Genomic DNA, 27,303 nt, shown 5'->3' on the forward strand with positions numbered 1-27,303 from the left:
AGGGAGGAAGCGACGGCGGTTTCGCGCGGCGGCGGCGTCACGTGAGAGCGGAGCGAAGATGGCGGCGGGCGGGCCGCGCGCGAGGTGCGGGACGCGGCGGCTGTGGCGGGGAGGGAGGGGGGGGCAGTGGGGGGCGGGGCCCGGGCTTCGCCGTGTGCGGGGCCGGCGGGGAGCGGCGGGGGTGGGGCGGGGGGGGGGGTGGGGTGTTAACGGCAGCGGGGCCCGCGCCGGCCTGGCCCCGCCCCTCGCTGAGGGGGCCTGAGGGGACCCCGCTGAGGCGGCTCAATGGAGCAGTGAGCGGCGGCCCGTCGGTCGTCACTGCCTCGCTCTGTCGTTGTGCCGTGCCCCGCAAGATGGAGCGGTCAGTAGAACGGCTGTAACAGCTGTTGTTCCTGTGAGGCTGAGGTCCCGGTGTGGGCTCAGGTGTCGGAGGTGGGCGTCGGGACACCCGCCACGTCCCGGAGCTGCTCTCGTGAAGAGCAGAGCGTTCAGGGGTTGGTTTTCACCTTGCGGACAGCTCTTCGCAAGTCTGAAAGTCAAAATAGAGGTGGGGAAGATGTACAGTGAAGCGATTGAATGAGTCCCGGGTTCACTGGTCACCTTCAGTGCCCTCAGTTGTCCTGAGCGCTTTTTGGGTGGTTATTGTAGCGTCCCTGGAGCTGCGATTTTTATTAAATGAGTATTTATAACCCCAATGGGGACAAGAACACCTCAGTTACATGTGATCACACACGAAACGCTTTCCTTCCTTGGCTGGAGGCTAATAGGTGAACTGGCCACACATCGCGGTCTCTTTTAGTTCCCAGGAGAGGGTAGGAGGGAAGGACGAGTCGAGGGTTGGTTTTGCAGGGCTGGTGCTCAGGTCTGTGAGTGATTCTTCTCCTGGTAAAACCCTGTGGCTTTTGGGTGCTGTGAGGCTGCACCTGCAGCTGGTGGCTGCCCAAGCCGTCAGAGGTTATTTAGCTCCTGTGCGGGGAGGTGCGCCCAAATATCGAGGAATTGGATACAAGTTATGTTGATAGGTGCCCTGCAAATAGAATCATAGAATTGTTAGGGTTGGAAAGGACCTTAAGATCATCCAGTTCCAACCCCCTGCCATGGGCAGGGACACCTCACACTAAACCATGGCACCCAAGGCCTCATCCAACCTGGCCTTGAACACTGCCAGGGATGGAGCATTCACAGCCTCCCTGGGCAACCCATTCCAGTGCCTCACCACCCTAACAGGAAGGAATTTCCTCCTTATATCCAATCTAAACTTCCCCTGTTTAAGTTTGAACCCGTTACCCCTTGTCCTATCACTGCAGTCCCTAATGAAGAGTCCCTCCCCAGCATCCCTATAGGCCCCCTTCAGATACTGGAAGGCTGCTATGAGGTCTCCATGCAGCTTCTCTTCTCCAGGCTGAACAGCCCCAACTTCCTCAGCCTGTCTTCATACGAGGGGTGTTTCAGGCCCTGATCACCCTCGTGGCCTCCTCTGGACTTGTTCCAACAGTTCCATGTCCTTTTTATGTTGAGGACACAAATCACAGGTCTCGGCATGCATTTAGGTGGCCCCATGTGTCACACGCTGCAGATGCCTTTCACTGCCACAGTGAGTTAGTTTGATGATGCTGTTCTAAAAATAAAGTTACTGGGTGATCTTGCTTTCTTAGTCTCTGCATGCGGAGCTCTGGGCTTAACTCTGACTTGCAGTGTGCTGCTAACAAGTCGTCATTTGTCTGAATTCCTGAAATGTTCTTTTTCTTGGCAAACATCTTTTAGAGGTGTTGTAGGGAGACTCCATTGTCTGGGTTTGTATGCCAGGGTTTGATTTGTAATACCTCATAGCGCAGATTGGCTTTTCTGTGGAGTGCTCAGGAAGAAACAGGAGCCAAGGGTAAATCAAGATCTGTAGTAAATCATTCTGCCTTGTGTGAAAGTGTTGGAATCTTTCACTTCACCCAGTTTTATGTTGCACTTAGAGTGAAGGAGGAAACTGTTATGAAAGAGTTTGTTTGGAGGAAAGCATTGAATGTGACTGAATCAAATGTTGATCTGTACTTTCATTAGGTTTCTTCTTACTAATCTCAAACATCCTACTACCAAAATCAAATTCAGCTTTGATACGTCACACATATGATTTGTTGCGAGTTTGCAAGTCTTGCTTTATCAGTTGTCACCTTCTTTGGGTCTTTCCTGGGTTTTCTCAGGGCATCTGAAACTGGTCAGGTAAAAACTAATCATAGAATCATAGAATAGTTTGGGTTGGAAAGGACCTTTAGGTCATCCAGTTCCAACCCCCTGCTATGGGCAGGGACACCACACACTAAACCATGGCACCCAAGACTCCCTCCAACCTGGCCTTGAACACTGCCAGGGATGGGGCATTCACAATAACGTTCCTTAAATAATTTTTCTTGTATCTTATCTTGCAGCGTGATGTGCTCTGAGGTAATTGCAGGTTTGAAAAGGTGTAAGCTGAATGGAAGCCTGAAACAGTGTTCATCATTAAAATACTCCAACTTTTCTCTTTGTTTGCAGGAGCAGCAGACAATTATGGAGAGTTCTTCTGGGTAAATCATCTTTAAGAGAACCAGTAAGTCCTTGTCCTGCTAAGCAGCTTTGCCCATCACTGAATAGACTCTGTGGCCAAAGACATCACTTGTACATCTCTTTGAATATTAGTGAAAATACGCTTTGCTGCTTCCCCCTCTTCCTCAGTGCAAGTTTTGTCCTCGATCTTTGCTACTTGTTCGTTCTTCCACTCCTTGTTTATAGCTGTTTCATGATCTGCCTGGAAGGGTGTGTGTGAAAAAGTGGTTCCCTTTCTGGAGCTGACACAAGACTGGCTGGCCTGGGCTATTGATGAATGGTACAGCTGGCTTCTTTATTTTCAGGGATGGAGCCTGTGCTTTGAAGAATTTGCCCAGAGGTTGGAGATCCAGATGTTTCTGAATCCAGTCCATTGCCTCCTATTTCCTCTCCCTTCCCGTGATTAGGCAAGGCAGTGAGCTGCCTGGTGCAGTTATGCACCTTGAATCAGTCTGAATCATAGATGCTTGTCTTGCATTGTTCCTGTCTCTTTGTGGTGGTGGAATTTCTTTGCTTCATTTAAATTTAACAGATCTGATTCTCAATAATGTACATTGAGGAAGCTGTTCAGTAGTATTTGATTCTCTCTCTTTTTTAGGCACAGATTGAGTCAGAGTTGAACAACCACTTGCAGAGATTGTCAGAGGGACTTTCATACTATAAGCCTCCAAGGTATAGTGATTGCCTGATTTTAGGAATTAACCTCAAAAATGGGGTCTCTTAAAAAGGAGAGGAACATGTGGAATATTTCTTTCTGATTACATAAAAGTAGATCGTTGCTCTCTCACATGACTTCAGATTTCAGGAGAGGAGTAGCAAGAGAAAACACTTAATTCCATAACATTTTGGGGCATGAAATACAGACCTGAAAGAAATAAGAGCAAGTTTCTGCTGTCATTATTCCTGTTAGGTAGCTCTTAACCCTTACGCCTGCTGAGCTGCCATCATGTGCAAGTGTGAAGCCTGTGGAGAAGTGACTCCTCTTGACACTGAGTCATTCTGAAAGGATATCTAGAGTCCCTCATTGGAAAAGATGGAATTAATATAGCCTGCGTTTATTATAGTAATAAGATTGTGAACAATGTTGAGTTTTATGTGGTGGGAAGGTTACAAAATACTGTTTATCAAGTATCGAAAGGCCACTGAGTTAAAAACAAAGGTCCGGTTTAAACTGGTTAAACTGGGAACTGGTAAAACTGGGAGCATTTCTTGCTGCATTTTTAGTGACTAAAATTTCTTTTTTTTTTTTTTCCTGTAGCACATCTTCAGCAGAAAAAGTAAAAGCTGATAAAAGTGTAAATGCTCCACTGAAAGAGCTGGGCCTGAGAGCCAGCAAGTTTTTGGTGAGTGAACGTGCTATCCGGTTATGTTTTTTATCCCTGCACTTGGAATGCATTGTTAGTAGGATTCTGATATTTAAAACAGCCTCTTGATGTTGAATAAAGGTGGTACCTTTATTTAAATGACAGTTATGCTCCTTTTGCTGAAGTTAAAGTGGTCACATCTAAGTGACATCAAAGCTTATGTATATTGCTTTAAGCAGAAGTGTGACCAAAGTATTTGCCTGGTCCAGGAATTGTCTTTTGGCATGTTTTGGAAATTACTTGTTTTGAAGAGAAGAGCTGCCTGAATATTTGGAGAGAATCTTCATCTTGAATGAATTCAGTTGCCTTTTATCCATTTCAGAGCATCTCTATTTTCCTTCTGTTTTTCCAGGGTCTGGATGAAGAGCAGAGTGTGCGTTTGTTACAGTGTTATCTCCAAGAAGATTATAGAGGAACAAGGGACTCCCTGCCGGTCCGTAGCTCCCATTTATGTTCTACTTAATCCACATCTTTCCTTAATGCCAGTAGTTTATTGATGCACATGGTCACATGTGAGTCTGAGTTCTGATTTGGAAATGGCTTTGTAGCTTTTCGTCTCTGGACCTACAATGCTGCAGTGCTGCTCTAAGGAAATGTCATAGGAGATATCCAGAACTTACTTTTCTAGTATCTGCTTGAATCTCTCTGCAGGAACTCAGATCCTCTCTCTATTACAGGAACACAGGAAAACTATAGATTGTGGAGGAGAGTGAAGATGAAGAATAAATATGTTGTTAAAAATGAGTGCTTTGGCTCTGTGCTTTTGGAATCTGTCTTTCCAAAAGAAAGTGAAAGGAAAACTGGCTTTTATTTCAGTCATTTTCTTTGTGAATATCTATTTTGTCAGTAGGTATTTAAATATTTCTTTGTTCTTTTGTGTTTTGCTTACAGACGGTTTCTCAGGATGAAAGGCAGAGTCAGGCTCTGATGCTGAAGGTTAGTCATTTCCATTTGTATCTGCTGAAAAGATCTGTTGACAGAGAAGCGACTTCATTTCTATGGATCCAGAAAATCTTGGAATAATTGAAGTATTCCTTATATAAGGAACAAGTTTTAGAAAATGCTTTGATCAATTTGAACAGTGTTAATAGTTGCTACGGAAAGAAGAGTTTAGGCTTAATATCAGGAATTTAGCTGGGCAGATGTAGGCTCCCATGTTTTCCATAGCTTGTAGGTTTATATGTTACTGTCTGAAGTGGTAACTCTGAAATGGTGACCACTGATCATATCTGACAGAGCATAATAGGGATGAGGAGGAGACATCATCTGTCTCTGTCTTGTCATCTGTCTTGTTCCCTTTCTTTTGCAAGTTTTCTCACTTAGCAGTGTAGTTACAGCCATGTCCCTGTGGGCATGTTTTATTGAGTTCTGTGAAGCTAATTAAGTATTTTCCCCCCAGTAACTTAAAAACTGCTTAGTTGAAACTCCACCTGCAGTAATGTTTGGGCACTCTGTGTTCTTGTGATGAAGGCCTTGGCAGTGTATGGGGGAGGAAAGTGTTGTTAGACACAATACCAAGTTGATACCAATTGATGACACTATCTATTCACAGCTTGCTGACTATTACTATGACGAGAGGATCTGCATCCTGCGCTGTGTCCTCCAACTACTCACTTATTTTCAGGACGAGAGGCACCCTTACATGGTGAGTAGAGTACACAAGTCCACTTGTGATTGTAAAAGACAGTTGACTGTGCATGTGAGAAGTTAATTTGTCTATTGGTTTATTTAAGGCTCAATACTTCCAGTGTGTTGAAAAGTTGGACAAGGAACTAGTTCCTAATTACTGGAAGCAGTTTGAAGCACTGTACAAAGCAGAAGCTCCTACATGGGAAACACATGGAAATCTCATGGTATTTTATTTCTTGCTATTGTTGGTATTATATGGTTTAGTGTGAGGTGTCCGTGCCCATAACAGGGGGGTTGGAACTTGATGATCTTAAGGTCTACCCTAACTATTCTGTGATTCTATGATTATTTATCAAACTTATAAAGTCTTCTATGTAGTGTATTGGAAAGTGTGTATGTGCAGATGCAGTTAAAAAGGATGTTTCTCTTGGTCCAAGAAACCTAAAGTTTTTCTAACAGAACACACTTTTGCTCAGAAACAGTTGCATGGCACATACTATTCCTTGTAATAAATCCATTGATAGCTCTAGGCTAACAGATCCATTTATGTGTAGTTGTCCACAGTCTCTCTGCATCAGCACACTCTGTATTTACAGTGGCCTTCTTTGCCACTGATACTAACTGCTGGCTACACAAGCCATTGAAATGCTTCAACACTTCTCAGTTTCCAACTGCTTTGACCTGTGAGCTTCAGCATATGATGGTAGAACTTCTCCTTGTGCAGACAGAACGCCAGGTTTCCCGTTGGTTTGTGCAATGCCTCCGTGAACAGGCCATGCTCCTGGAAGTCATCTTCCTCTACCATGCATACTTTGAGATGTCACCTGATGATCTTCTGGCATTTGCAAAGAAGTTCAAAGAACAGGGATTTGGCACTAGACAAACCAACAGACATTTGGTAGATGAGAGCATGGATCACCTGGTGGATCGCATTGGGTAAGTATCATGTGTATTTGTGGGTGAGTACAGAGCAAAACAATTATTTTCCTCAGGGGGAAAAAAGGCATTTATAATTCTTGCTGCTGCCTCTTAAAATCACCACTATTTCAAGCTAAGATTATTGTTATGAAGGCAGAATAGCTTTTGTGGTCACATTGATTGGAGGCTTATGGCAAAACGAAGGTGTGATTGCAGAGTAGAGAGGTGTCCATATACTCGTTTTAATCTAGTATATAATCTTGCCTCTTGTAAGAATGGCAATGAAGACAGTCCTGTGCTGGTACTCTGCCTGCTACCTGCATGGGGACTAGCCCTCCCTGACCTGTATTGTGAACTGTGTTGCCTCAGGTCAAGCTCTGGTGGGTGTGCTTATGAATGGCAGCAGTGTCTTCATTTTGCTGCACACAACGGAAGTCAAGCCATAGCCAGGGAGAATGAAAATGCTGCCAGGTGGCAGAGTTACAAAGGGGGAAAAGCTATCCTCAAATTTCAGTGACCTTTTCTTTGTCTTTTCAACATGAAATGATAGTTCTGAAGATTGTAATCAGTCATATACTAGAATTTCAAGACAAAATTTGGATTACGTGCTGTTAATTTCATGTAATTTCTTATTGCTTTAAAGAACAGCTGAACAAAAGCGAAGTACAGGTTGGGTTTTGACCACTTATCAATAAAAAGAAATAAAAATTCTTCAATAACGTTTCTGACCTCCTTGCTTTTATTCTTCTCCTGTTTGTAGCTACTTTAGTGCTCTTATTCTGGTGGAAGGCATGGAAATCGACTCCCTCCATAAGCGTGCTTTGGATGGCAGGACTGACAGGCACAAATTAGCCAATAAGAGCATCCACCAGGTAAAGCACTGTCAGAGTAACCCCTTGTTTGGCCTAATGGTACAGAATGTACTGTGATTACCCAAGCAGTGCTGTGTAAAGAGTCTGTCTGTAGGTTTCTGATCTTTCAGTTTGTTGACCAAGTGTAGGAACCAGCATCTGCGTAACACTCTGGGGCAAATAAGAACAAAATGAATTCCTCTTCCGTTATACTTCCTTGGTTATCCTGAGCCTTTCTCTAAAACCAGATGTGTACAAAAAAATAAGCATTGTGAAATTTCCAGATGGGAATGACACAAAAAATCTACAGTGTCTGTGCTTTTAGGACAGAGAACAGCTAAGTTTAGACTAACTGTAAGGCATTAAACTGTTCAGGAAAGCAAACCATGGCTGCAGGTATATAATTTGGTCAGTTGCATGTGTGCAGTAATTATCCGCAAGGGAATGGTGACAGTTAGCAACATGCAACGAGCTGTATTCTTGTGAAGTGTGAGTTTCTTTCAGAAGATCTCAGTTCTGTTGCTTTTGCCCTGTCTGTGCAGGAGATGGACAATCAACTGCTGCAGTTAGGAGATGTCTCGCATCATGCTCCCGTGCTTTTGGCCTGGGCCCTGCTCCGTCACACTATAAACCCAGAGGAGTCAACAAACGTTATCAGAAGAATGGGCAGCACTGCCATCCAGCTGAATGTTTTCCAGTATCTGACAAAGCTTCTGCGATCGCTGAACAGTGGGGGGAAGAATGTGAGTTTTTTGGACTCTGTATGTAAGCTCTTGAAGGTTTTTAACTGCTACTGATGTAAAAGTCTGATGGGAAGTGAATGATTTGGAACCAATGCTCTTTCTAACTAAATCTGGTTGGAAGCAGACTCTGCAGTAAAGCATGTTTTAGCATCTTCTTCCAGTGAAGATCAGAACTCAAGTTCAAATGACACAGTTTTTTATGCCCAAAGAATAAGAAAAAGCTTCTGGAAGTTGAGGAACTACATCTCTTTTGAGCCGAATAGACTGCATTTCATCACATTGGTTGATTTGCCTCTCCAGTGTACTGCCATTGTGCATTTTGAGTATTAGATGACTTAACTCTGCACTGTTTCCCTGTATGTGGTTTCATTAGACAACACCATGTACGAGAGAAAACTGTTTTATAGGTAGAAACCAGTGAAAGCAAATCCTTTTGACTTCCATGAGCACTGAGTGTGTATTCTTTCTTTCCAGTGTGCTACCAGCACTGCTTGCTTGTGTATTTATGGACTTACTTCCTTTGTCCTGACATCACTGGAATTGCATACATTGGGCAATCAGCAGGTAAGCATGCAAGGCTCATTGCCTCTGTTACCTAATTTAAAATAACCTGTCATAACTGATGCTAACTGCCTTTGGTAAATCATAATCCTGCATTTGAGACTACAGGCTTTGTGAGTTTGATCTAGAAGAGTGTTTTGTTGGTTTTCCTGCTGCGTTTACACAATGCAAACCTAGTAAACACCTCTGCAGACTGGCTGATTAATAATGAAAGAACATATCTTGCACTTGAAGTCCTGTGGGTTTGAAACTAATTGTTGATGTGTTATTTCCAAAGCAATGGAAATAATCCATACTCCATTTCCAAGGTTGAGAAGACATCATCTGCCCTTTGCAGATATAGTGGGCATACTTGTCCTGGCCAGTCCACTCACGATGGATGGCTTTAGGCTGGTGGAGTGCTCTGGGTTTGGATATGTTGGGTGTTTCTTTTTGTTTTGACTAGAGGAGGTGGTTACATCTTGGCTGGTAAACATGGAAACTTAAATTCCAAAGATGTGGCAGAACTCTTTAGGGATGAAATTCCCCTGTGTAAAGTAACTTTTCTCCATCCTCTCTTCTGTTGAAGGATATAATTGATGTTGCATGTGAAGTTCTGACAGTTGCCAGTATTCCTCAGCTATTCTGGAAGACGGTGAGTGTGTTGGCAACTTCTTTGACCTACCTTCCTTATAAGTGAAACTCAATAAAAGATCCTCTTTAGGAAAGGAACAGACTGATTGTATTTAGTTAGCTTCTAGGAAGGCCTGAGGAGCTAGTGTTCATTTGTTTCTGTCTTTGATTTACTTTTGCCCTTTCCTGCCTTTTAGGTACAGCCTTGGCTTTACTCTTGAAGGATACTGGAACGAGTTTTAATATAGGTGATAGTTGAAACCAGGGCTGGAATTGCAAAGATTGAACTAACTGCTGGCAAAAGCATCATGCTTATTTTTCTGTTGCCACAGAATTAGGATATGTAATGCGTTACAGTCTTACTTCCTGCCTTATACTTGCACACTGCCTCATGCTTTAGTCTGTTCAAGGACTGGAGTGATACTTTTGTTGCATGATTAATGTGAAATGTACAACTTAAAAAAGAACTGTTTCCTTATGCTCTACTGAGACCATTTTAGCATTTCTTTTTAGTAATATGATACTTGTTTTCTGTTTTCACCACCAGGAACCTACTGCAGGTCTGGGTATTATCCTGGACAGTGTGTGTGGATTGTTTCCCAATCAGCTTACTCCTCTCCTTCAGCTGCTCCAAGCCCTCGTGTCTGATAAATCTACTGCAAAAAAGGTACAGGATCTCTCTTGGTGTTCAGGAGATGATTTATTTCAGGACAAGGATACCATGCTGTGTGATAATGCTGCGTGATTCTTTCCATCACGTGTGCTTATCTCAACTGCTGTTTTAGATAACAGACATTAAGCTTTTGTCAAAGAACAGTGGACAGGAATTACCTTTTAGTTCTGTGCTGTTGCAGGCTCCTGGAAAACTTGACTTACGAAGATTAAGTTGCTGCCTAATTTTTCATGTTGTACTTTACTCCTAAGAAGTTCCTGGTTCACTAGACGAGATATGTCTGGACGTGTGGGCTGTCTAGTAATGATTTATGTATTAGAAGGATATTGTACACATCAAGAGAACTTGCCTATTCCTGGAAATGGTCTGGTTGGTTAATTTTTAAGGTCTGGCTCCTTGGCTGTATTGTTTAAGCTGTCTCTGCACGCAGGTGTACAGCTTCCTGGATAAAATGTCCTTCTACATGGAACAGTACAAGCATAAACCTCCGGATGTGATCTCTCATGAAGATGGCACACTTTGGCGCAGACAGACTCCAAAGCTCCTCTATCCTCTTGGTGAGCACTTCACCTTTTCTTATGGAAATACTTTGGGGAAATTGGGATATAATCCATGGGTAAATTTGTGACTGTATTTCACCTGCTTCTTCAATCCTAAGGACTAGGTCAAACAAACCTGCGGATACCTCAGGGAACGGTGGGCCAGGTGGCGCTGGATGATAGGGCTTATGTGGTACGATGGGAGTATTCCTACAGTAGCTGGACACTGTTTACCTGTGAGATTGAGATGCTGCTTCATGTTGTATCGACAGCAGGTAAGACAGGTTGGGAGAATAAAAGAGAAGAAATAATTATTAATTGGTATCAATTTGGGTTAATAGTAGGATTGAACAGCTCTGAATACTTTCAAAAGAGCATGAAATACTTTCCCAGAAACCTGACTGCTTAATTATTATTATTATACTGTATAATTCACTGCAAAAGGCCAAGACGAGATAAATTTTAGATGAGGGAAAAGTTGAGATAGATAAAATAAATGGGTTTTGGCATGGGGAATGCTCATAGGGCTGTATGATGAGCTTAATGTGCGTTGTTCCAGAGTTGATTACTGCTTAAGTATGATTTTGCATTCTAGTGTTAGTTTTCTCTTCCCAGATGTGATTCAGCATTGCCAGAGGGTCAAGCCAATAATTGACCTGGTTCATAAAGTCATCAGCACTGATGTATCAATAGCAGATTGCCTTCTGCCCATCACATCACGGATTTACATGCTCCTGCAGAGGTAAGTCACCGCCTGGCATGAAGTCACTGACACCTGAGAAGATACAGTGAGCTGGAAGAATGGCTGATTACTCATTTTGCCAAGAGCTTTGCAAGAAGTGTCTCAGTGCTGGAGCTCCCCAAGACTGGTGTTCAGTTCCCAAGGCTGTTGTGGCTACACACTGTTTAATGCTTTGATGCATTCTTTCCTGAATGTTGTGCAATTTATCCATTTTTTATTAGTAGCTGTATTGACATGAAAGGGGAATAAAACATATCATTAGAGCAGTAACTTCCAGGTGTTAAAACAGTTATACTTATTAGCTCTCCTCTAGCATTAACTGCCTGGGAATTGATGTGCTGCTGCATAATTACTGTTTGCTGTGACAGTGCTGTCTTCCCAGCTTTGTCTGTTGCAGTAAATTCGTCTGACTCAGGTGTGAGGGGGAGGCAGCAAGTCTAGACTGAAAGTGCAGACTCTGGTGTCTGTATTTACCTACTTAGGTTTTATGCATGTGTACCTCGGTGAGAGAAGCTTTTTTGGTTAATAAAACAGTATGTATGCTAGACCACAGTGCATTTGATTGATACTGTTTCTCTTCTGTAGGCTAACAACTGTCATCTCTCCCCCTGTGGATGTTATTGCTTCTTGTGTCAATTGTTTGTCAGTACTGGCTGCTCGGATGCCAGCCAAGGTGAGGAAATGGCCTTCAGGGCTTGTGGGTTTGAGAACTAGTAGATGTATACATGTGAATGAGAGGGAATAGCTGTACTTACTCTCTTGCAGGTCTGGACTGACCTTCACCATACGGGTTTCTTGCCGTTTGTTGCCAACCCAGTGTCCAGTATGAATCACGTTATTAGGTATTCATCGCCCCTTCCCCTGCCTCTTGGTGGTGTACAACCTGTTCCTAACATGTCATAAGCACTTTCTGCCAGTGTGAAATCTGGGTATCTGACACGTCTCACTCAGAATCCTGCTATTCATTAATCTCTCTTGCTCATATCACAGTGCAGAGGGAATGAATGCTGGGGGCTATGGAAACCTTCTGATGAGCATAGAACAGCCTCAGGGCGAGTACAATGTTACCATCTCCTTCCTGAACCTGATAACAACTCTTGTCCGGGTGAGTGCTTGTGGAATGGCCTGCTTGGGAAATCATATGTAAGCTGTTACAATAGGAAGGTGAAATACAGCAGTGCCTGAGATCCATCTCCTGTTCAGTGGGTCTCTCTGAGGGATCATTGGTTGACACTTCCTTTGGTGCTACTCTGGGGGTTTTCTCTGCAGTCTGATTCTTTCAAAAAGCCTGTTTTGATTCAGCTGATCTACAAGATAATATAAGTCACTTGTAAATCTATCCCCATGCTCAATTTCTCACACTTTAAAGACATATGGCATATCTTCCTGCAAAAGGTTTCTTCTTAACAAGAAATGGGACAATAACATTTCTGTTTCTCCTAGGGACAACTTGGTAGCACTCAGAGCCAAGGACTCGTGCCCTGCATTGTGTTTGTCCTGAAGGAGATGTTACCAAATTACCACAAATGGCGTTACAACTCTCATGGAGTGAGGGAGAAAATTGGTGAGGATATTGGGGGGGGAGAAGGAGGAGGAGGGGGTGAAAGGGGTCTCATGCCTTCTCAGACAGAATGTGTGAATTTTTCCTTCCTTTTTTCATCATACCTTTCCTAGCAGCCATTTGGGATTTGCTTTGTACGTCTAACAGTATTGCTAGATGCTGTGATGTGCTTGAAAATAGTAGGAACTAGGCAACAGATCTTCCCAAAACCTCACTAGTCCATTTCATCTCTGTTTTAGGGTGCCTGATTCTGCAGTTGATCCATGCTATACTGAATTTGTGCCCTGAAATGGATCCTCGCAGTAGGTAAGACAAGTGATGGATTTCAGACCTGCGCTAGCCTGGCTTACAGTGTAGGAATCATTATCATTTTGTTTCAGGTTTTGAATGCAAGTGTTGAGGAGTGAACTGTTAACAGTTGTGCAGTGCTGGTTCCAGCTCTTTTCTGTGTTACTGAGTACAGGAAGGGTAGAAAAAGATTGAAGACAGAGAAAGCCATATTGGTTTCTAGAATACCTGATGAAGAGAGAGAAAACAATAAATAGATTCCCTGGGACACTGCCATCCACTTTCCTATTTGGTGTATGCTCTCTGAAGAAAATAGGAAGGACAATAAAGTAGGGGTCAAGGGGGGGATGTAGAAATTAAGAGGTTACTTTGTGGTAGTTTTCCAAGTGCTGTGTGGTAAAATACTGCAGGTGCTCCTAGTGATATGTCCTGTGCTGTTTGTGTCTCACAGCAATGCCCCCAGCCTTCAGTCCCTGTGCATCTTCAGCCTGGCCAACACTGAAGCAGGGCAAGCTGTCATTAACATCATGGGAATTGGTGTGGACACTATTGATATGGTAATGACCTCCCAGTGTAACAGGTGAGTTGTGTGTTTCAGTTCAGTAGTGTGAGGAAAGAAGCAAATGATATTTGAAATGTAGCTTCGACTTGATGCACTTAACAAGGGATCAGTGTAGCAGCTGGCCACTGCAGCCTGCCTTTGTACGGTCTGAGGAACAAGCCTTGTTTGTTCCAGGTCTGTGTGTACTCTTTGCTGTACACTCTCTGTTTCATGCCGTTGTTTTCTATTTCTAAATGCCATTTGGAGCTGCTGGTGGGTGTAAATGTGCTCAGTTGTTAAAGGGTTGCATGCAGTTACAGTTTTTTAATACAGAATTCACTTGAACTCAAGTTTGTAAGATGAATTAGAAGCAAGGGAATTAGGGCCAGTATTAGTAGTTCTGTGTCTTTGGGTAACGCCAGAGTTCAGATCAGGCTGTGGTCATGAATAAATCATAATACAGCTTGAACTGTAATTTGGAAGTGCTAGGGATGAGCAGTCTATTCAGGATGGTTCTGAAGATGCCTTGAAGTACTTTGGAAGTATTGAAGATACCTTTAGTGTTGAGCAGCTTCACTTCCTTATGTGGCTTTCTGAAGGCTTGATCTGATTTAGCTATGATTGTTTCTCATTCCTTTCCTCTGTTCTCGTTTCCTGGCCTATTTTACTTGACACATAGCCAGTCAAACTTGCTAGCATGTTGTTTCTGCTGGTTTTCTCTTTCAAAACAAGTGTGGAAAGAGTCCAGACTTGCTGAGATGAAAGTGAGACCAATTTCAGAAGCCTTGGCTTCAGTGTCTCCCGAGAATATTTAGCTGATAAGGAAAATCGTAGGGGAAAAAAAGCCCAACCCGTCAGTTTTATCTCTTCATCCGGTTTTGCTTCACTATAATTTTTGTGAGATTGTTCCTGTAAATGTTTCTCCCTCCGTCTTTGTGCATTTTAAATCTCCGTATCCTAAAGAGGTTAAAAAAAAACCATGGCAATAAACAGGCTCAGGCTCTTTGGCGTTTTTGTTGCTGAAAACTTGGGGCTGGGTAGCCACTATTTTTTGGGGATATGTGAGGGTTTGTATTTCAGCAGCTTGTACGTGGAGATGTGCCTGAATAAAAACGTCTCACAACCCTGACTGACAATAGAGCTTCCTCTTCCAGTGTTGTGCAAATAACAAAATGTTGGTTGTCAACAGTTGCTCACTTTGGTTTCTTTTTGTGAACACAGTGATGAGTCGCAAGGCCACGGTCAACTGCTCATCCAAACAGTTAAACTGGCGTTCTCAGTCACCAATAATGTCATCAGGTTGAAACCCCCCTCTAGCGTGGTATCTCCATTAGAACAGGCGCTTACTCAGCACGGTATGTATTCCTCACTGGGGGCAGCCTGGGCAGTTATGCTTCCATGTCATTTCCATATAGTCAGTGTGTGTCTCATTACAAACAGTAGTTAAGATTTCAGGGGTCCAAAAAGAGGTTTGTAGTGATGGGAGAAAGCCTGTTCTCCCTCCTCTAAGGCATTCTTCTCCTCTGGGACAGCTTCTAAAGTATTAAGCAGATATGGCTTGTTGTTTGCTGCTTTGTAATGTTGGAAGACTGTCTTAGTTCTCACTTTGTGCTGTGGAGATCGTGATTTGGTAAATAGTTACATCCTGCCACATTTTCTTCTCGTTGATTTTAATTGCATTCTCTCCAGGTGCTCATGGAAACAATCTTATTGCGGTCTTGGCCAAATACATCTACCACAGGCATGACCCTGCGCTTCCACGCCTGGCCATCCAACTGCTCAAACGACTGGCTACGGTAAGATGAGACTCACACAGTCGCTCCTTTGCCCTTTGGTGCCTTTCAGTGACTGGTCCCATCACTGACATTATTTCAAGATCATTTCAGAAGTCACCCAGCATCTCATTGAGAGGCTTCACATTACTGGGGTGTTTTCTTTAAAGAATTTGCACTTCCAGTTGATCTCTTTCTACTTTTTTGAGCAACATTCTCAAGTCATGCTCTTCAGTACAATTCCTGCACCTTCTTAACTGGAACTTTAACATCTTGCTAAGAAGAGTATCCTATTTAAGTTTTTATTGGGATCTTTCAGCTTTGTCTCTTAACTTGCTCTTTTCAGCTGCTAAACTTCTGAGAATGTGTTTGCAGTTCTATTAGGGCATACAGATCCAGCTCGGGGTTTATTTATTTCAGGAAACATTATTCCAAACCTTATTTTCCTCTTTGTTTTATGCTGTATTGTCATAGCCCTTGAGGAATAGGTGAGGGATAGAACAGAATTGCCAAAGAGGACGATTTGGATCACTTTGTAGGTTTCTTCCCGCTTAACAACAACAACTTAGTTTTGAGTTCCCTCACCTGTGTTCATAGATTTAATACCATGTATTTTGGAGCTCCAATTTGAAATGAAAATCACCTTTGATATGGACAAGAAGCATCCTGGAGAGTTTGGTTATTTCTGACGTTTCTTTCCTTTTGCAGGTTGCTCCCATGTCTGTTTATGCCTGCCTTGGTAGTGATGCTGCTGCCATCCGTGATGCCTTCCTCATCCACCTGCAGAGCAAGATGGAGGACATGCGTATTAAGGTCATGATACTGGAGTTCCTCACAGTTGCAGTGGAGACACAGCCTGGGCTCATCGAGCTCTTCCTGAACTTGGAAGTGAAGGATGGCAGTGATGGGTCAAAGGTAGAATTTCCTCAGTATTTCAAGGCAGATACTGAGTTAACATAAGAACATCTACTGGGTCAGACCAGAGATCCCTGTGGCCCACTCTCTTCACTCTGGAAGTGTCCAGTCAGAGAGAAAGCTGAAGACTGGGGTATAATGGACAGTATTGGTTTTCCAGAATACCCATTCTGGTGCTTTATTTTTCAGGGTCCTCTTGAGCTGGGACCTTTTGAAGGCACTTGGTCATATGAAGTCATAGCTTAGCTAATTTTTTACTCCCCTATATATGATTACATTCCTTATAGTCATATACAAAATAATGATGGCATCACATACTCAAGATTTATTTCTCAGTGTATTATTCAAGTGGAATCGAGCACATTCTGCTTCAATAGGTGCCTACGTAGTGGTTCTGTGGTGACGTTACCTCTCGTGTTTCCTTTTGCTTTAGGAATTCAGCTTAGGGGAGTGGAGTTGCCTCCAAGTAGTGTTACAGCTGATAGATACCAAACAACAGGAGAGGTACTGGTGCCCTCCCCTCTTGCACCGTGCTGCCATTGCCTTCCTGCATGCTCTGTGGCAAGACCGTCGCGATAGCGCCATGCTGGTGCTGAGGACAAAGTGAGTTGGTTTTCTGCAGTGCATTTTCCTGTCTTTTTTTTCCTAAAACACATTTTCTTTGGTTCATCAGACTTTGCAGGGACATTTACCTCTTAGTTTTTGTGTGCTCTGTAAGGCTATGCAGTGCGTGGGCTTTGAACTTAGTCCCTCAGGAAGCCCCTATGTGTGTGTTCAGAAGCAAATGTGTTTCTTTCTGTTTCTTTTATAAAAAGCTATATAAACTTGTATTTACCAAAGCATATTTTCTATGCAGTCAAAATGTTGCTAAGCACGTGGCATGGAGGGGATAACTGATGTTACTTCTCTATGTATCTTTTAGGCCAAAGTTTTGGGAAAATTTGACTAATCCCCTCTTTGGGACCCTCCCTCCGCCTTCAGAATCATCAGAGGTGAGTTACCTCCAAAGTAAAGGCAATTGTGTCCTTCTTAGAAGTTTCTAAGCGACATGTGAGTCTTTTTTCTCTGCTTGCAGTTTTCTAAGAGCAGGTGTGATCAAGTGGTTTAAACACAGGCAGGAGAGGAAGTGAAGGCTTTCTGGCTTTGCACAGTGCTTGGTGCTCACATCTTGCTTTTCTTTTTGTCTTTATAGCTCAGTGTCTTGGATACCTGTGCCTTAATCATGAAAATCATCTGTTTGGAGATCTACTATGTTGTCAAGTGAGTCTTTGGTAGTCTCTCGTTCATCCCTGTACTTTACCTAAACTGTGTATATTAAATCTCGATAGACCATGCAGGTTTTGAGGGACAAAGTACTTGTAGTCCTGTAAAAATGTGGGAGAAACAGTGGTGTATAAGGAAACTGCAGACATACATTTGAGATTCTTGCAGCTGCCAATTGCAGAAGAGATGTTACAGTCTTTCTGCAGCCTGTAGGTGAGAATGTTTGTGTTAGTATTTTCCTTGTATCCTGGGATGAGAATATACAGTGTTTCTCAAAACTAATGATAAGCTAAGTTAAGCACACCTCACAGTGATTGCTGAATAACATTTTAGTGGTTTTCTCCCACTCATTTTGTTTTACTGAACAGAACTGCCCTTTAAAATGTTGGAAAGTCAGGATCGCCTAAAATCTCTACTGAAAAGAAAATTAAATCACAAGATTTTCTTCAGGGATCATGGTTTTCCTTCACATTTAATGCAAAAAGTGGGATTCCCTGCGCAGGTCTAATGTGGAGTAACCTTTGCTTGCAAGCTGTGACCTTGGCTTTCCTACGTGAATCTCAGAAGTGTCTTTTCTGACCAAAGAATAAGTGAAGGTAACTTCTCCTCTTGATTTGGTTTTGGTCAGGGGCTCACTGGATCAGTCCCTGAAGGACACACTGAAGAACTTCTCCACCAAAAAGCGCTTCACCTACTGGTCAGAGTATGTGAAGTTACTGGCAGATCATGTGGCAGAGACAGAGGGCAGCAGCTGTGCCTTCATAACAGAGTATCAGATGCTCATCTCAGCCTGGCGGATGCTGCTCATCATCTCCACGAGCCACGTAAGAGCTACCTTTTATCTCTCATTATAAACTGAAATTAACCTTTTGAAATAGATAATATCAACTCCTTAGGGCCAGCTAAACCCTAATGAAGAACTCATTGTTTCTCTTTCAGTTTTGTTGTATATATGTTTGCAACACAAGTTGGCATAAGCATGATACAAGAGGTTAAAGTAGGTGGTGTTTTGCTGTATGCTCAAAACAAGTTGTCTTTCTGAGCAGAGAAAGGAGGTAGTAAATAATTTGAGTAGCAATGCTAAGTAATTCTGGAATCCCAAAGAGATTTTGCTGATCTAAGTGAGGTGGGGGTGCACCATTAGGGAAATCAGTCATTGCTGACTTCTTGTCAACTGTTACTGTTGTACTTCAGTGATTTCTGTAACACTGCATCATTCAGCAGCTATAAATTTAGTGCCTTTTTAAAGTAACAAATGAAACCAGCAGCCTGATGTTAGACTGCTGACAAGTTGCATCTTTTGTTGTGCTTGACTGATCTCTGTTTCTGTGGACTTCAGGCAGATATAATGCACCTGACTGATTCTGCAGTTCATCAGCAGTTGTTTCTGGATGTGCTAAATGGCACCAGAGTTTTGGTAGGTGGCACTTCCTGTCAGTTCTTTTATTTCCCAATTGCTCATCTTCTCTGTACCATGAGGAGCTCTGCTTCTGCAGCTGCTTGCCTTCATGGGGTTATTTTAGATCTTGTGAAATCGGGCTGAAACGAAGGCTCTGAATTGATGAGCTCCTTGTAAATCTTATAAATGACACATTTTTTATTTGGGCCATTCTTGTCATCACTGAGTGACCCTGCAGAGGGCCCTGAGTCTGCTTCCTTCAGTGCTGGTAGCTGCTGAAGAGCAACCGTGGTCATTTGGTGGTGGTGCTTGGGCTGAGGTTTTCTGAAGCATTCTTACATGTGACTACTGTGACTGTAACTCTTGTAGTATTTCTTCTTAGCTCCTAGTTCCCATGTCAGTATCCTGTCTGCAGCTGGGGTCTATGCTATGTACCCTTCTTCTGATCCTGCTCAAACAGTGGAAGAGGTAGGTATTTTGTGTCTATAGTTATTTGTCACTGCTCAATATAAAAACCTGGGAGATGATGTTTTAAGGGTTTTGCTCTAGAGAGATTCCTGTGGTGACTGGGGAGGAAACTGAAGCCTTATCATAGAATTCTCTTGGGATGGCTCATGTCTGTGGGTTGTTGCTGGAATCTCTTGTAGCAATGTATTTATGGTTTGGCTTTTGTTTGCTGCTGCAAAGTATACCAAAAAAGCCTTTTAGATAGTCCTGCATTCTCACTGTGCTCTGGAATGTCTTTAGTGAGATCCAGGTGGTGACTTAAACTTGGAAGAACTGCTTTTATTTGTGTGGATCATATAAGCTGTGATCCACACAGCTCAGTCAAGTGATAAATTTACTGAGGGATCTTGTCTGATCTGAAGAGCTCTCCCTTTTTGTTGTCAGCGAGCTGGGATCTGTGGATAGCATCATAAACTCCTTGACGCAGATTCTGGAGGGGGTGCTCCAGGCAGATCAGCAGATGATGGAGAAAACCAAAGCCAAAGTGTTCTCAGCTCTTATCACTGTTCTGCAAATGAAGGAGATGAAAGGTGAGGTGGTGTGGGTACAAGTGTCAAGACTAGGGCTGCCATGGTTGAATACACCCTAACACTCTCGTGTTTCTACGATAAAGACATACATGGGGTTAGTAGTAGTAAAGGATGCTGGATATAGTCACCAACCTGTGGGACTTCCCTGCTTTTTACTTGTTATAACTCATTTTAGCAAGAGATGAGGTTTATAATTCAAAGCCATACAAAGGCAACTGTGGTGTTGAGAATGTATCCATTCACCTTCCTGTGTGTTCCTCGACCCACTGCTTGGGGCCTGCAAGCCCACCTGTTTTAGATAGTGAATAGAAACTGGAGGGTTGGGTTCTTTCTGAATGCCTTTCTTTGTTGAATTTGAGTTTCCAGTCGTGCTGGTAAAATGTGGTGCAATTTATTGTAATGGTTTTGATAAGAATGTGGTATTTATACAGACACAACGAGTATACACTGCACCCAGTCTGCAATCTGGAGAAGTGGGTAGGAAGTACTGTAGTGAGGAGTTACGGAGTATTCTGTCCATGGTAGTGCTTGATTTGTGCTTTGAGATGTCATGAGTTTATATGACTTCTTGGTAAAACCACATGGTCTTGTTAGCCAGATGAGCATCTAACCCCTTAGTACATACTCCTAGACTTAATCATTTAACTTAGTCACAGCTCCTCTCATTCTGTTTTGTAGGTTTTGCAGTGAAAACAGGATAAATACTAACTCCAAGAAATGTGGCCTGGTGATGTTACCAGTTAAACTGGAGCCCTGAGTACCAGGATTGTGTGTTAACTGTGGTCTGTTCTCTGCGTGTCACAGTGAACGAGATCCCTCAGTACTCCCAGCTGGTGCTGAGTGTGTGTGAAACACTCCAAGATGAGGTCATTGCGCTCTTCGATCAGACTCGACACAGCCTGACCTTGGGAGATGCCACGGATGACAAGGACAGCATGGAAACAGATGACTCTTCTCGAGTTAAACACAAAGACCAGCGGGATGGGGTAAAGGAGCTTTCAGCTGCTTTGCAGTTGTGTTTCTTCTCTCTAGACAAAAGCTCCGTGTTTGGAATAACTTTCCCTTGCAGCCTGCTGCCTGTGAGGGATATCGGGTCCCTTACTTATGACTGAATATGATTGAACTTTAGGTTGCGTTAGTAAATGCTTTCAAGATTTTCTTGGTACCCATTTCAAGCTTATACCTCCTTCTCCTTTCCTTGTCACAGCAGGTGTGTGTTCTGGGTCTGCATCTGGCTAAAGAGCTCTGTGAGGTTGATGAAGATGGAGACTACTGGCTGCAGATTACTAGGAAGGTCCCTGTGCTTCCCACTATCTTTGCCGCATTGGAGATCAGTCTGAGAGTGAAACAAAACCTGCACTTCACAGAGGCCTCATTACATTTACTGCTGGCCTTAGCAAGGACTCAACAGGTGAGAGATGCAGTGAAAATGAGGGCATATAGCCATACATTTTTAATAGGAACCGTATAGCTCGTTGTTCTGTTTGCAATTCAGCTGAATAATGATGTGTAGATAAAGGGATTCTTTTACAGGCTGCAAGCAGTAGGTCCTGTATGTATGTCTGCTTAGTTAGCCTTGCTCTTGATAATGGGATGTCCTGGATGGAAGACCTGTAATTTAGAGCAGGAGCTTTCACTGAATGTATTCTTCACAATGCAAATTATCCCCCTCTGGTTAAAGCAGCATTAAGTATTGGAACCTGCTTTCTCAGTTGCAATAAAGTCTTATTTTTCTATTACAAATGCAGCTTTAGGTAAAAGGCAGGGCATTCCAGAGCCAGCCCTTTTCAAAGATTATGTATGTACCAAACCAAATGGAATTCACAGTGCAGTTGTGCAGGTTAGATTTTACTGGAAGAACAGCGTTGCTTTTCTGGATGCTGAATTGTCATCAACACAGAAGTGTGTGTGGATGGAAGTTCTCTGCAAGGGTGGTGACACTGCAGGGGACAGGAATACCTCATGCAAAATAAGTCTCTTTAGTCTCGGAGAGCAGAGATACGGGCACATTTTAACAGTGGTTGGTTCTGTGCCTTGCAGGGAGCAGCAGCTGTGGCTGGAGCTGGTGTCACACAGAGTGTCTGCCTGCCCCTGCTTAGCGTGTACCAGCTCAGCACTAATGGAGCCATTCAGGTGGGTGCTCTGTCCTTTTGTGTGGGGATGTGCCAGGAGAGCTTGCCATGCCCTGCCTTGCTGGTGGTTGGAGCAGCCACCCCTAGAGACTGGAGACTGCTAAGTTGGTGTGGAGGGTGTGTGGCAAGTGCCACCCTGGGCAGGAGTGTAAGTCAGTCACTTACCTTTGTATGTGCTCTGTTCAGACGTCTGCTTCATCACGCAAGTCTCTGGATGCCCCCTCCTGGCCTGGGGTCTATCGTCTCTCCATGTCACTGATGGAACGCCTCCTTAAAACACTCAGATACAACTTCCTGACGGAAGCACTGGACTTCGTTGGTGTCCATCAAGAGAGGATTCTTCAGGTACATCACATCCTTCCTCTGGGGTGGTTCACTTGGCTTCTGTGTTGCAACAGCAGTGGGAACGTGTCAGAAAGTGCAGAAGCATTGAAAAGAGGCTCCTGCCTCAGAAAGGTTTATAGTGGAAATAGTTCAGGAGTGGGAGGAGGATGGACTAGCCAGGCCATGCATTCAGGCAGGGATCATTGTTATGGTACTTGTGAGAGATAGGCAGGCACCATCCATTCATCCTGTTGAGATGAACTTTGCTACAGGTGTTTAGGAGGCCTGCTCAACACAGTAACAGATGTGGGAATTTGATGGGAACTCACCTTGTGTCTGGCTGTTCTGGAGAGAAAGGCATGGGAGCTGTTCTTGGAGGTGGCTTCAGCTCAGCCTTGCTCAGATAATGAGAACGCTGTGGTCAAGGTTCAGTCACCCTTTGAGTCAGCAAATAGTAGGTTGTGTCAGTGCAGATGTGCTGAAGAGTCCCGTTTATAAGCGTGCTCCCTAGAGAAGCAGCTCTCTCCTCATTTCACAGAGTGTGAAGTGCATCGACCTCTAAGAATATAAAGTTCTCTGATTCTGATCCATGTGCTGTGCATCCACTTTCATGAATGCATTCTCTGTCCCTGAGGACAGATCCTCTGAATCTTCAGCTTTTTCTTCTAGAGGAAGGAATGGGAGGTTTGTGATTTAACTCTCATTGCCCTGATTTCCTTCTCTCTCCTCTTCAGTGCCTCAATGCAGTGCGGACAGTGCAGAGCTTGGCCTGCCTGGAAGAGGCTGATCACACTGTTGGCTTCATTCTTCAGCTCTCAAATTTCACAAAGGAATGGCATTTCCACCTGCCACAGCTTATGAAGGACATGCAGGTGGGAATGAGGATATTGCTGTAGATCGTACAGTGCCTTGGGGTGCAGGGATTTGGATGTGTTAAGAGAAAATGGCCCTTTATCACCTTTTTGTTACTGCTCTTAACAGGAGCTGTTGCTGAGGTTATTTAGATGTCTGTTCTGTCAGTACCTTGTCTGAATTGAGTGACGAAGGATGACTATAAGGGCCAGGAAGATGATAGCTTGGGGAATTCAGTGGCTTACTCTCAGTCCTCAGTATCAGGAAATCAAGACACTGCATTGATCCTTTATGATCACAGTGTTCTGTTTAAGTGGATTTTCTAGCTTCCATCAATGGCAGCGAATAGATGGGCTTTGGGCTTTTAAGAGCTTTCTCCCTTATTTATTCCAGGTGAATCTGTGTTACCTGTGCCAAGCCTGTACCTCCCTCCTGCACAGCCGCAAAATGCTCCAGCACTACCTGCAGGTGAGGACGGGGACCATGAACCAAACTACATCAGGAGTGTTGCATGCTCATGCTCCTGGTTAAAAAGCAAATAGTACTCAGACTGCAGGCTCTTGGATATTGAATTGACTGTCAGTAATCCCAGTGGTGATTACTGACAATCATCAGCAGTGAGGATTTGCATTTCTCATGTGCAAAGAGCAGTCTGGACTTGAAAAACACTGGACTGTGTAAAACCAGTCCTGGAGAAACAGCAGCCAGTGTTTGAATGGTGCTGTTGCCATTTTAGAGCTGCCTACACTGCAGCAAGAAGGGTGCATTGCTGTAGTACTCTGTAGTGCCATTAATTAAGCTACTGTTGAGCTGGTGTCCTTGATCTGACTTAATTTGTTCAAGAGAAAGAGCTCTTATTCTTGGGGAATCCTTAGATTCATGGAGTGGAGAGGATGCATTGCTACTCATAACGTGTTATTTCAGCATTGCTGGAATTGCTGTGTTGATTAGAAATGCTTTTTCCAGGACATGGAATCTAAATAGCCTCTGCAGCTGCCTCCCTGCAATGCAGAGCCTCCCCCAGCACACACTAAGTGTAGATTCTTGTGTTTCCAGCAAGTGACAGAACTTCGCGTGCCTTATTCCCACATTCCCTTTGTTCGCAGCACTTTTTTCCCCTCGAATTATTCATCTTAGTGCAAAATCATCATTTTTGTAGTCAAGATTTTGAAGACTTCAGGGTTTTTTTTTCTCTCCACAGACAAAAAATGGTGATTCCCTTCCAGCAAGTGTGACCCCACGAGTGCAGCGAAACCCCCAAGCCCCCTCCAAACACCCGAGCCCTGAGTCAGAGGCAGCAGAGCAGAAAGCACTGCTTACAGTGCAGTACAGCCTCTTGAAGATCCTCAGCAAGTGTCTTGCTGCCCTGCGCCATTTCACCCCTGATGTCTGCCAGATCCTCCTTGACCAGGTAGGGAAAGAGCAGAGGAGCTGTTCCCTGAAGGGGGGAGTTTCCAGCAATTCAGGTGATGTTCTGGGTGTGCGTAGTGAGGCACAGCCTGTCCTGCTTGGGAGAATGAGCCCAGCAGACATCCATCTGTTCTGCTGCACAAAGCAGGACACAGGGTATTTTCCTTAGGAATCAGTGTGGAAGGAAGGCTTGGCTGAGCTTTTGTGTGATCTGCATGACGCTGTGTTTGTGTGACCTTGCAGACTGATAACCCAGGCTAATAACTTGTATCCTCAGGGTGCCACTCAGAAGAGACGTCCTCCTGCTGTCCTCCTGTGTCAGTGTGACCCAGTGCCTGCTCTCCAAGTGCAGAAAAGGAAGGTTTAAGCCTTGATTCTGGCTGCTAACAGGCAGTTAACTTCCTTTTCCTGTGCTTGTAGGCACATATGCCTGGTGTTTGGAAACAATCTGGAAATAGTCATTACTGTACGGCTTGGGACCTGGAGAAGGTTCGTCTGTGCGAGGAGAGCCGTACAGTCTGATTGTGCACTGCTGTACAGCACACTCTGCTGCTCTTTACCCGAGATCTGGGAAATGATCTCAGTGCTGCTAGTTCTCCGTACAAAAAGCAGGATGCAGGGACTGGGTGTCCCTGTTACCATGACAATACCATGACAAGAGCATACTCATGACCTTAAAGGTCACTCCCTCCTCTTTCCTTTCTCCACAGTCGCTGGACCTTGCTGAGTACAACGTGCTCTTCGTTTTGAGTTTCACCACACCAGCCTTTGATTCCGATGTTGCACCTTCCTTTGGGACCCTCCTTGCCACAGTCAATGTGGCCCTTAACATGCTGGGAGAGGTACTGGCCATTTCTCTGTCTGAGAGAACACAGAGGTTGCGGTGATCTCAGAGTGCTCATTGAGCTTTGAAGGGTGGGAGTATTCCTTCTTTCGTTATCTCCTGTTTCTAATGCCTGTCTTCTTTTCCCTCCAAGCTGGATAAGAAGAAGGAACCTTTCCCTCAGGCTGCAGGGCTGAATATGCAAGAGGGAACCAAAACCCTCAAGTAAGTTTTTAGCTCTTTGATTTAGTCGTGGCTAAGAAACAAAACTTAATGCTCCTCAGGTCAGAACTGAGGTTTAGAGGTATCTGTGTAGCTTCGGAGCTTCTCACTCTGAATCCAAGGAGTTTAGATAGCCCATCAGAAGCTCCCCAAAGCAAGCAGGGTATTTTGGGGGGAGGGTGTGTGAAGCTACACATCCCATCCTAAGTCAGCCACTGAACTTGCAGGTAAAGAGTTGGTTGATGCTTATTTACCAGCAGTTTTTAGTTAGCCTTCGCTGATGGCCAGCGTTTGAGAGGAGTGAACAGGAACTGTTCCCTCATACATACCCAGTGTATGACGACTGAGGAGTATTTGACCATGCAACCAGAGTGTGCTGACCTTTTGGGCTCCTGCTCCTGTGTTTCTCTGCACAGGTCTCTGCTCATGTTTACAATGGAGAACTGTTTCTACCTGCTCATCTCCCAGGCTGTTCGGTACTTGAGAGACCCGGCGGTGCATCCCCGTGATAAGCAGCGCATGAAACAGGAGCTCAGCTCTGAGCTGGTGAGAGCAGCTTGGACCCTCCTTACTCCCTGTTCAGTGTCAATGGGATCGGGGGGAGAAGGTTGTTTGTATTTGGCTGCCCGTTTAATGGCTTGGGGCATCCTGGGGAGGGAGGGGGCCTGTGTCTGATGGAGGCTCATTTGTTCTGTGCTTCTGCTTTCAGAGTACTCTGCTCTCCAGCCTGTCCCGTTACTTCCGCCGGGGTGGTCCCTCTTCCCCTGCCAGCGGGGTCCTACCCTCTCCCCAAGGGAAATCCTCCTCCAAGCTGGGTCCTGAAGGGCAGGAGCCTTTGATTCAGCTCGTGCAGGCCTTCGTCCGCCACGTGCAGAGATAGATGCGATCCTGCCCCCGCCTCCCTCCTCAGGACTTGCAGCAGAACGATTCACATCCACCACAGACGGCAGCACCTTCGGCAGAGAGCTCGGAACAAGGGCTGGGCGAGGGAGGGAGGCCTGGTGTGGGCAGGGCTGGAACCAGAGCTGTAACATCACAGCGAGATCCCATTGAGCTCTTGCGACCCAGCAGCAGAGTGAATGTAAGGAAAGCCAAGAGCTTTTGGGGGTCAGGATGCGCGCAGCCTGCCCGCTCCAGCTGCTGAGCTGGGGGCAAGGGCTGAGCAGTCAAAACCTTTATTTTTATAGCTTGCACCTCAGCTGGGAAGGTTGGGGCTGGATGGGGAGAGGAGGCGAACTCTCTGCTGGGCATTAGCTGTGCTCTTAACACAAGGTGCAGCCTGCCTCTCCCAGCCAGAGCCCGGCTGAGGCACAGCCAAGGGATCAGCCAGCAATTCAGAGACCATCTTTCTACTGCTATTTTTGTACTGAGTGGTTCAAGGCAGGATGGTGTATGTGTGCTCACGCCTTCCCTTCCCCCTGCAGGCTGTGTGTTGCGTGTGTTTCTGAAGAGCAAGGCCTCACTCGAAGTTTTTAAGGCACAATTCCATTGCTCCAGTCTTGCAGTTTTTTGTAACTGTGCCCTATTTATACTGATATTAAAACGTTTATAGACAGCA

General features: G+C 44.4%; 1 protein-coding gene across 3 annotated transcripts; it reads left to right on the forward strand.

The window, feature by feature from the left end:
• The first annotated feature begins 8 nt into the window (after nucleotides 1-8).
• Nucleotides 9-27,303, forward strand: NUP188 (nucleoporin 188). Of its 3 annotated transcripts, none has more exons than XM_057401481.1 (44): nucleotides 9-84; nucleotides 2,524-2,578; nucleotides 3,173-3,246; nucleotides 3,833-3,917; nucleotides 4,291-4,371; nucleotides 4,830-4,874; nucleotides 5,491-5,583; nucleotides 5,672-5,791; nucleotides 6,292-6,503; nucleotides 7,246-7,357; nucleotides 7,879-8,079; nucleotides 8,554-8,643; nucleotides 9,209-9,274; nucleotides 9,800-9,919; nucleotides 10,356-10,482; nucleotides 10,584-10,739; nucleotides 11,080-11,206; nucleotides 11,792-11,879; nucleotides 11,972-12,048; nucleotides 12,197-12,311; nucleotides 12,650-12,770; nucleotides 13,007-13,073; nucleotides 13,507-13,635; nucleotides 14,818-14,951; nucleotides 15,286-15,392; nucleotides 16,077-16,283; nucleotides 16,717-16,886; nucleotides 17,206-17,275; nucleotides 17,476-17,543; nucleotides 18,175-18,370; nucleotides 18,886-18,963; nucleotides 19,328-19,413; nucleotides 19,837-19,982; nucleotides 20,787-20,968; nucleotides 21,190-21,393; nucleotides 22,023-22,115; nucleotides 22,301-22,459; nucleotides 23,173-23,310; nucleotides 23,684-23,758; nucleotides 24,492-24,701; nucleotides 25,411-25,542; nucleotides 25,678-25,748; nucleotides 26,162-26,291; nucleotides 26,455-27,303. In XM_057401481.1, the coding sequence occupies exons 1-44, from the start codon at nucleotides 59-61 to the stop codon at nucleotides 26,623-26,625; spliced, it is 5,214 nt and encodes a 1,737-aa protein (XP_057257464.1). In that variant the 5' UTR covers nucleotides 9-58; the 3' UTR covers nucleotides 26,626-27,303. The 3 variants fall into 3 exon arrangements, with proteins under 3 accessions (XP_057257464.1, XP_057257465.1, XP_057257466.1); XM_057401482.1 differs by having other exon boundaries at nucleotides 21,193-21,393; XM_057401483.1 differs by lacking the exon at nucleotides 9-84 and adding an exon at nucleotides 271-293.

Source organism: Pezoporus wallicus, unplaced genomic scaffold (assembly GCF_028554395.1).
Source record: "Pezoporus wallicus isolate ANWC-B61680 ecotype Strahan unplaced genomic scaffold, APGP_CSIRO_Pwel_v1 contig_8013, whole genome shotgun sequence".
Classification (NCBI taxonomy): domain Eukaryota; kingdom Metazoa; phylum Chordata; class Aves; order Psittaciformes; family Psittacidae; genus Pezoporus; species Pezoporus wallicus.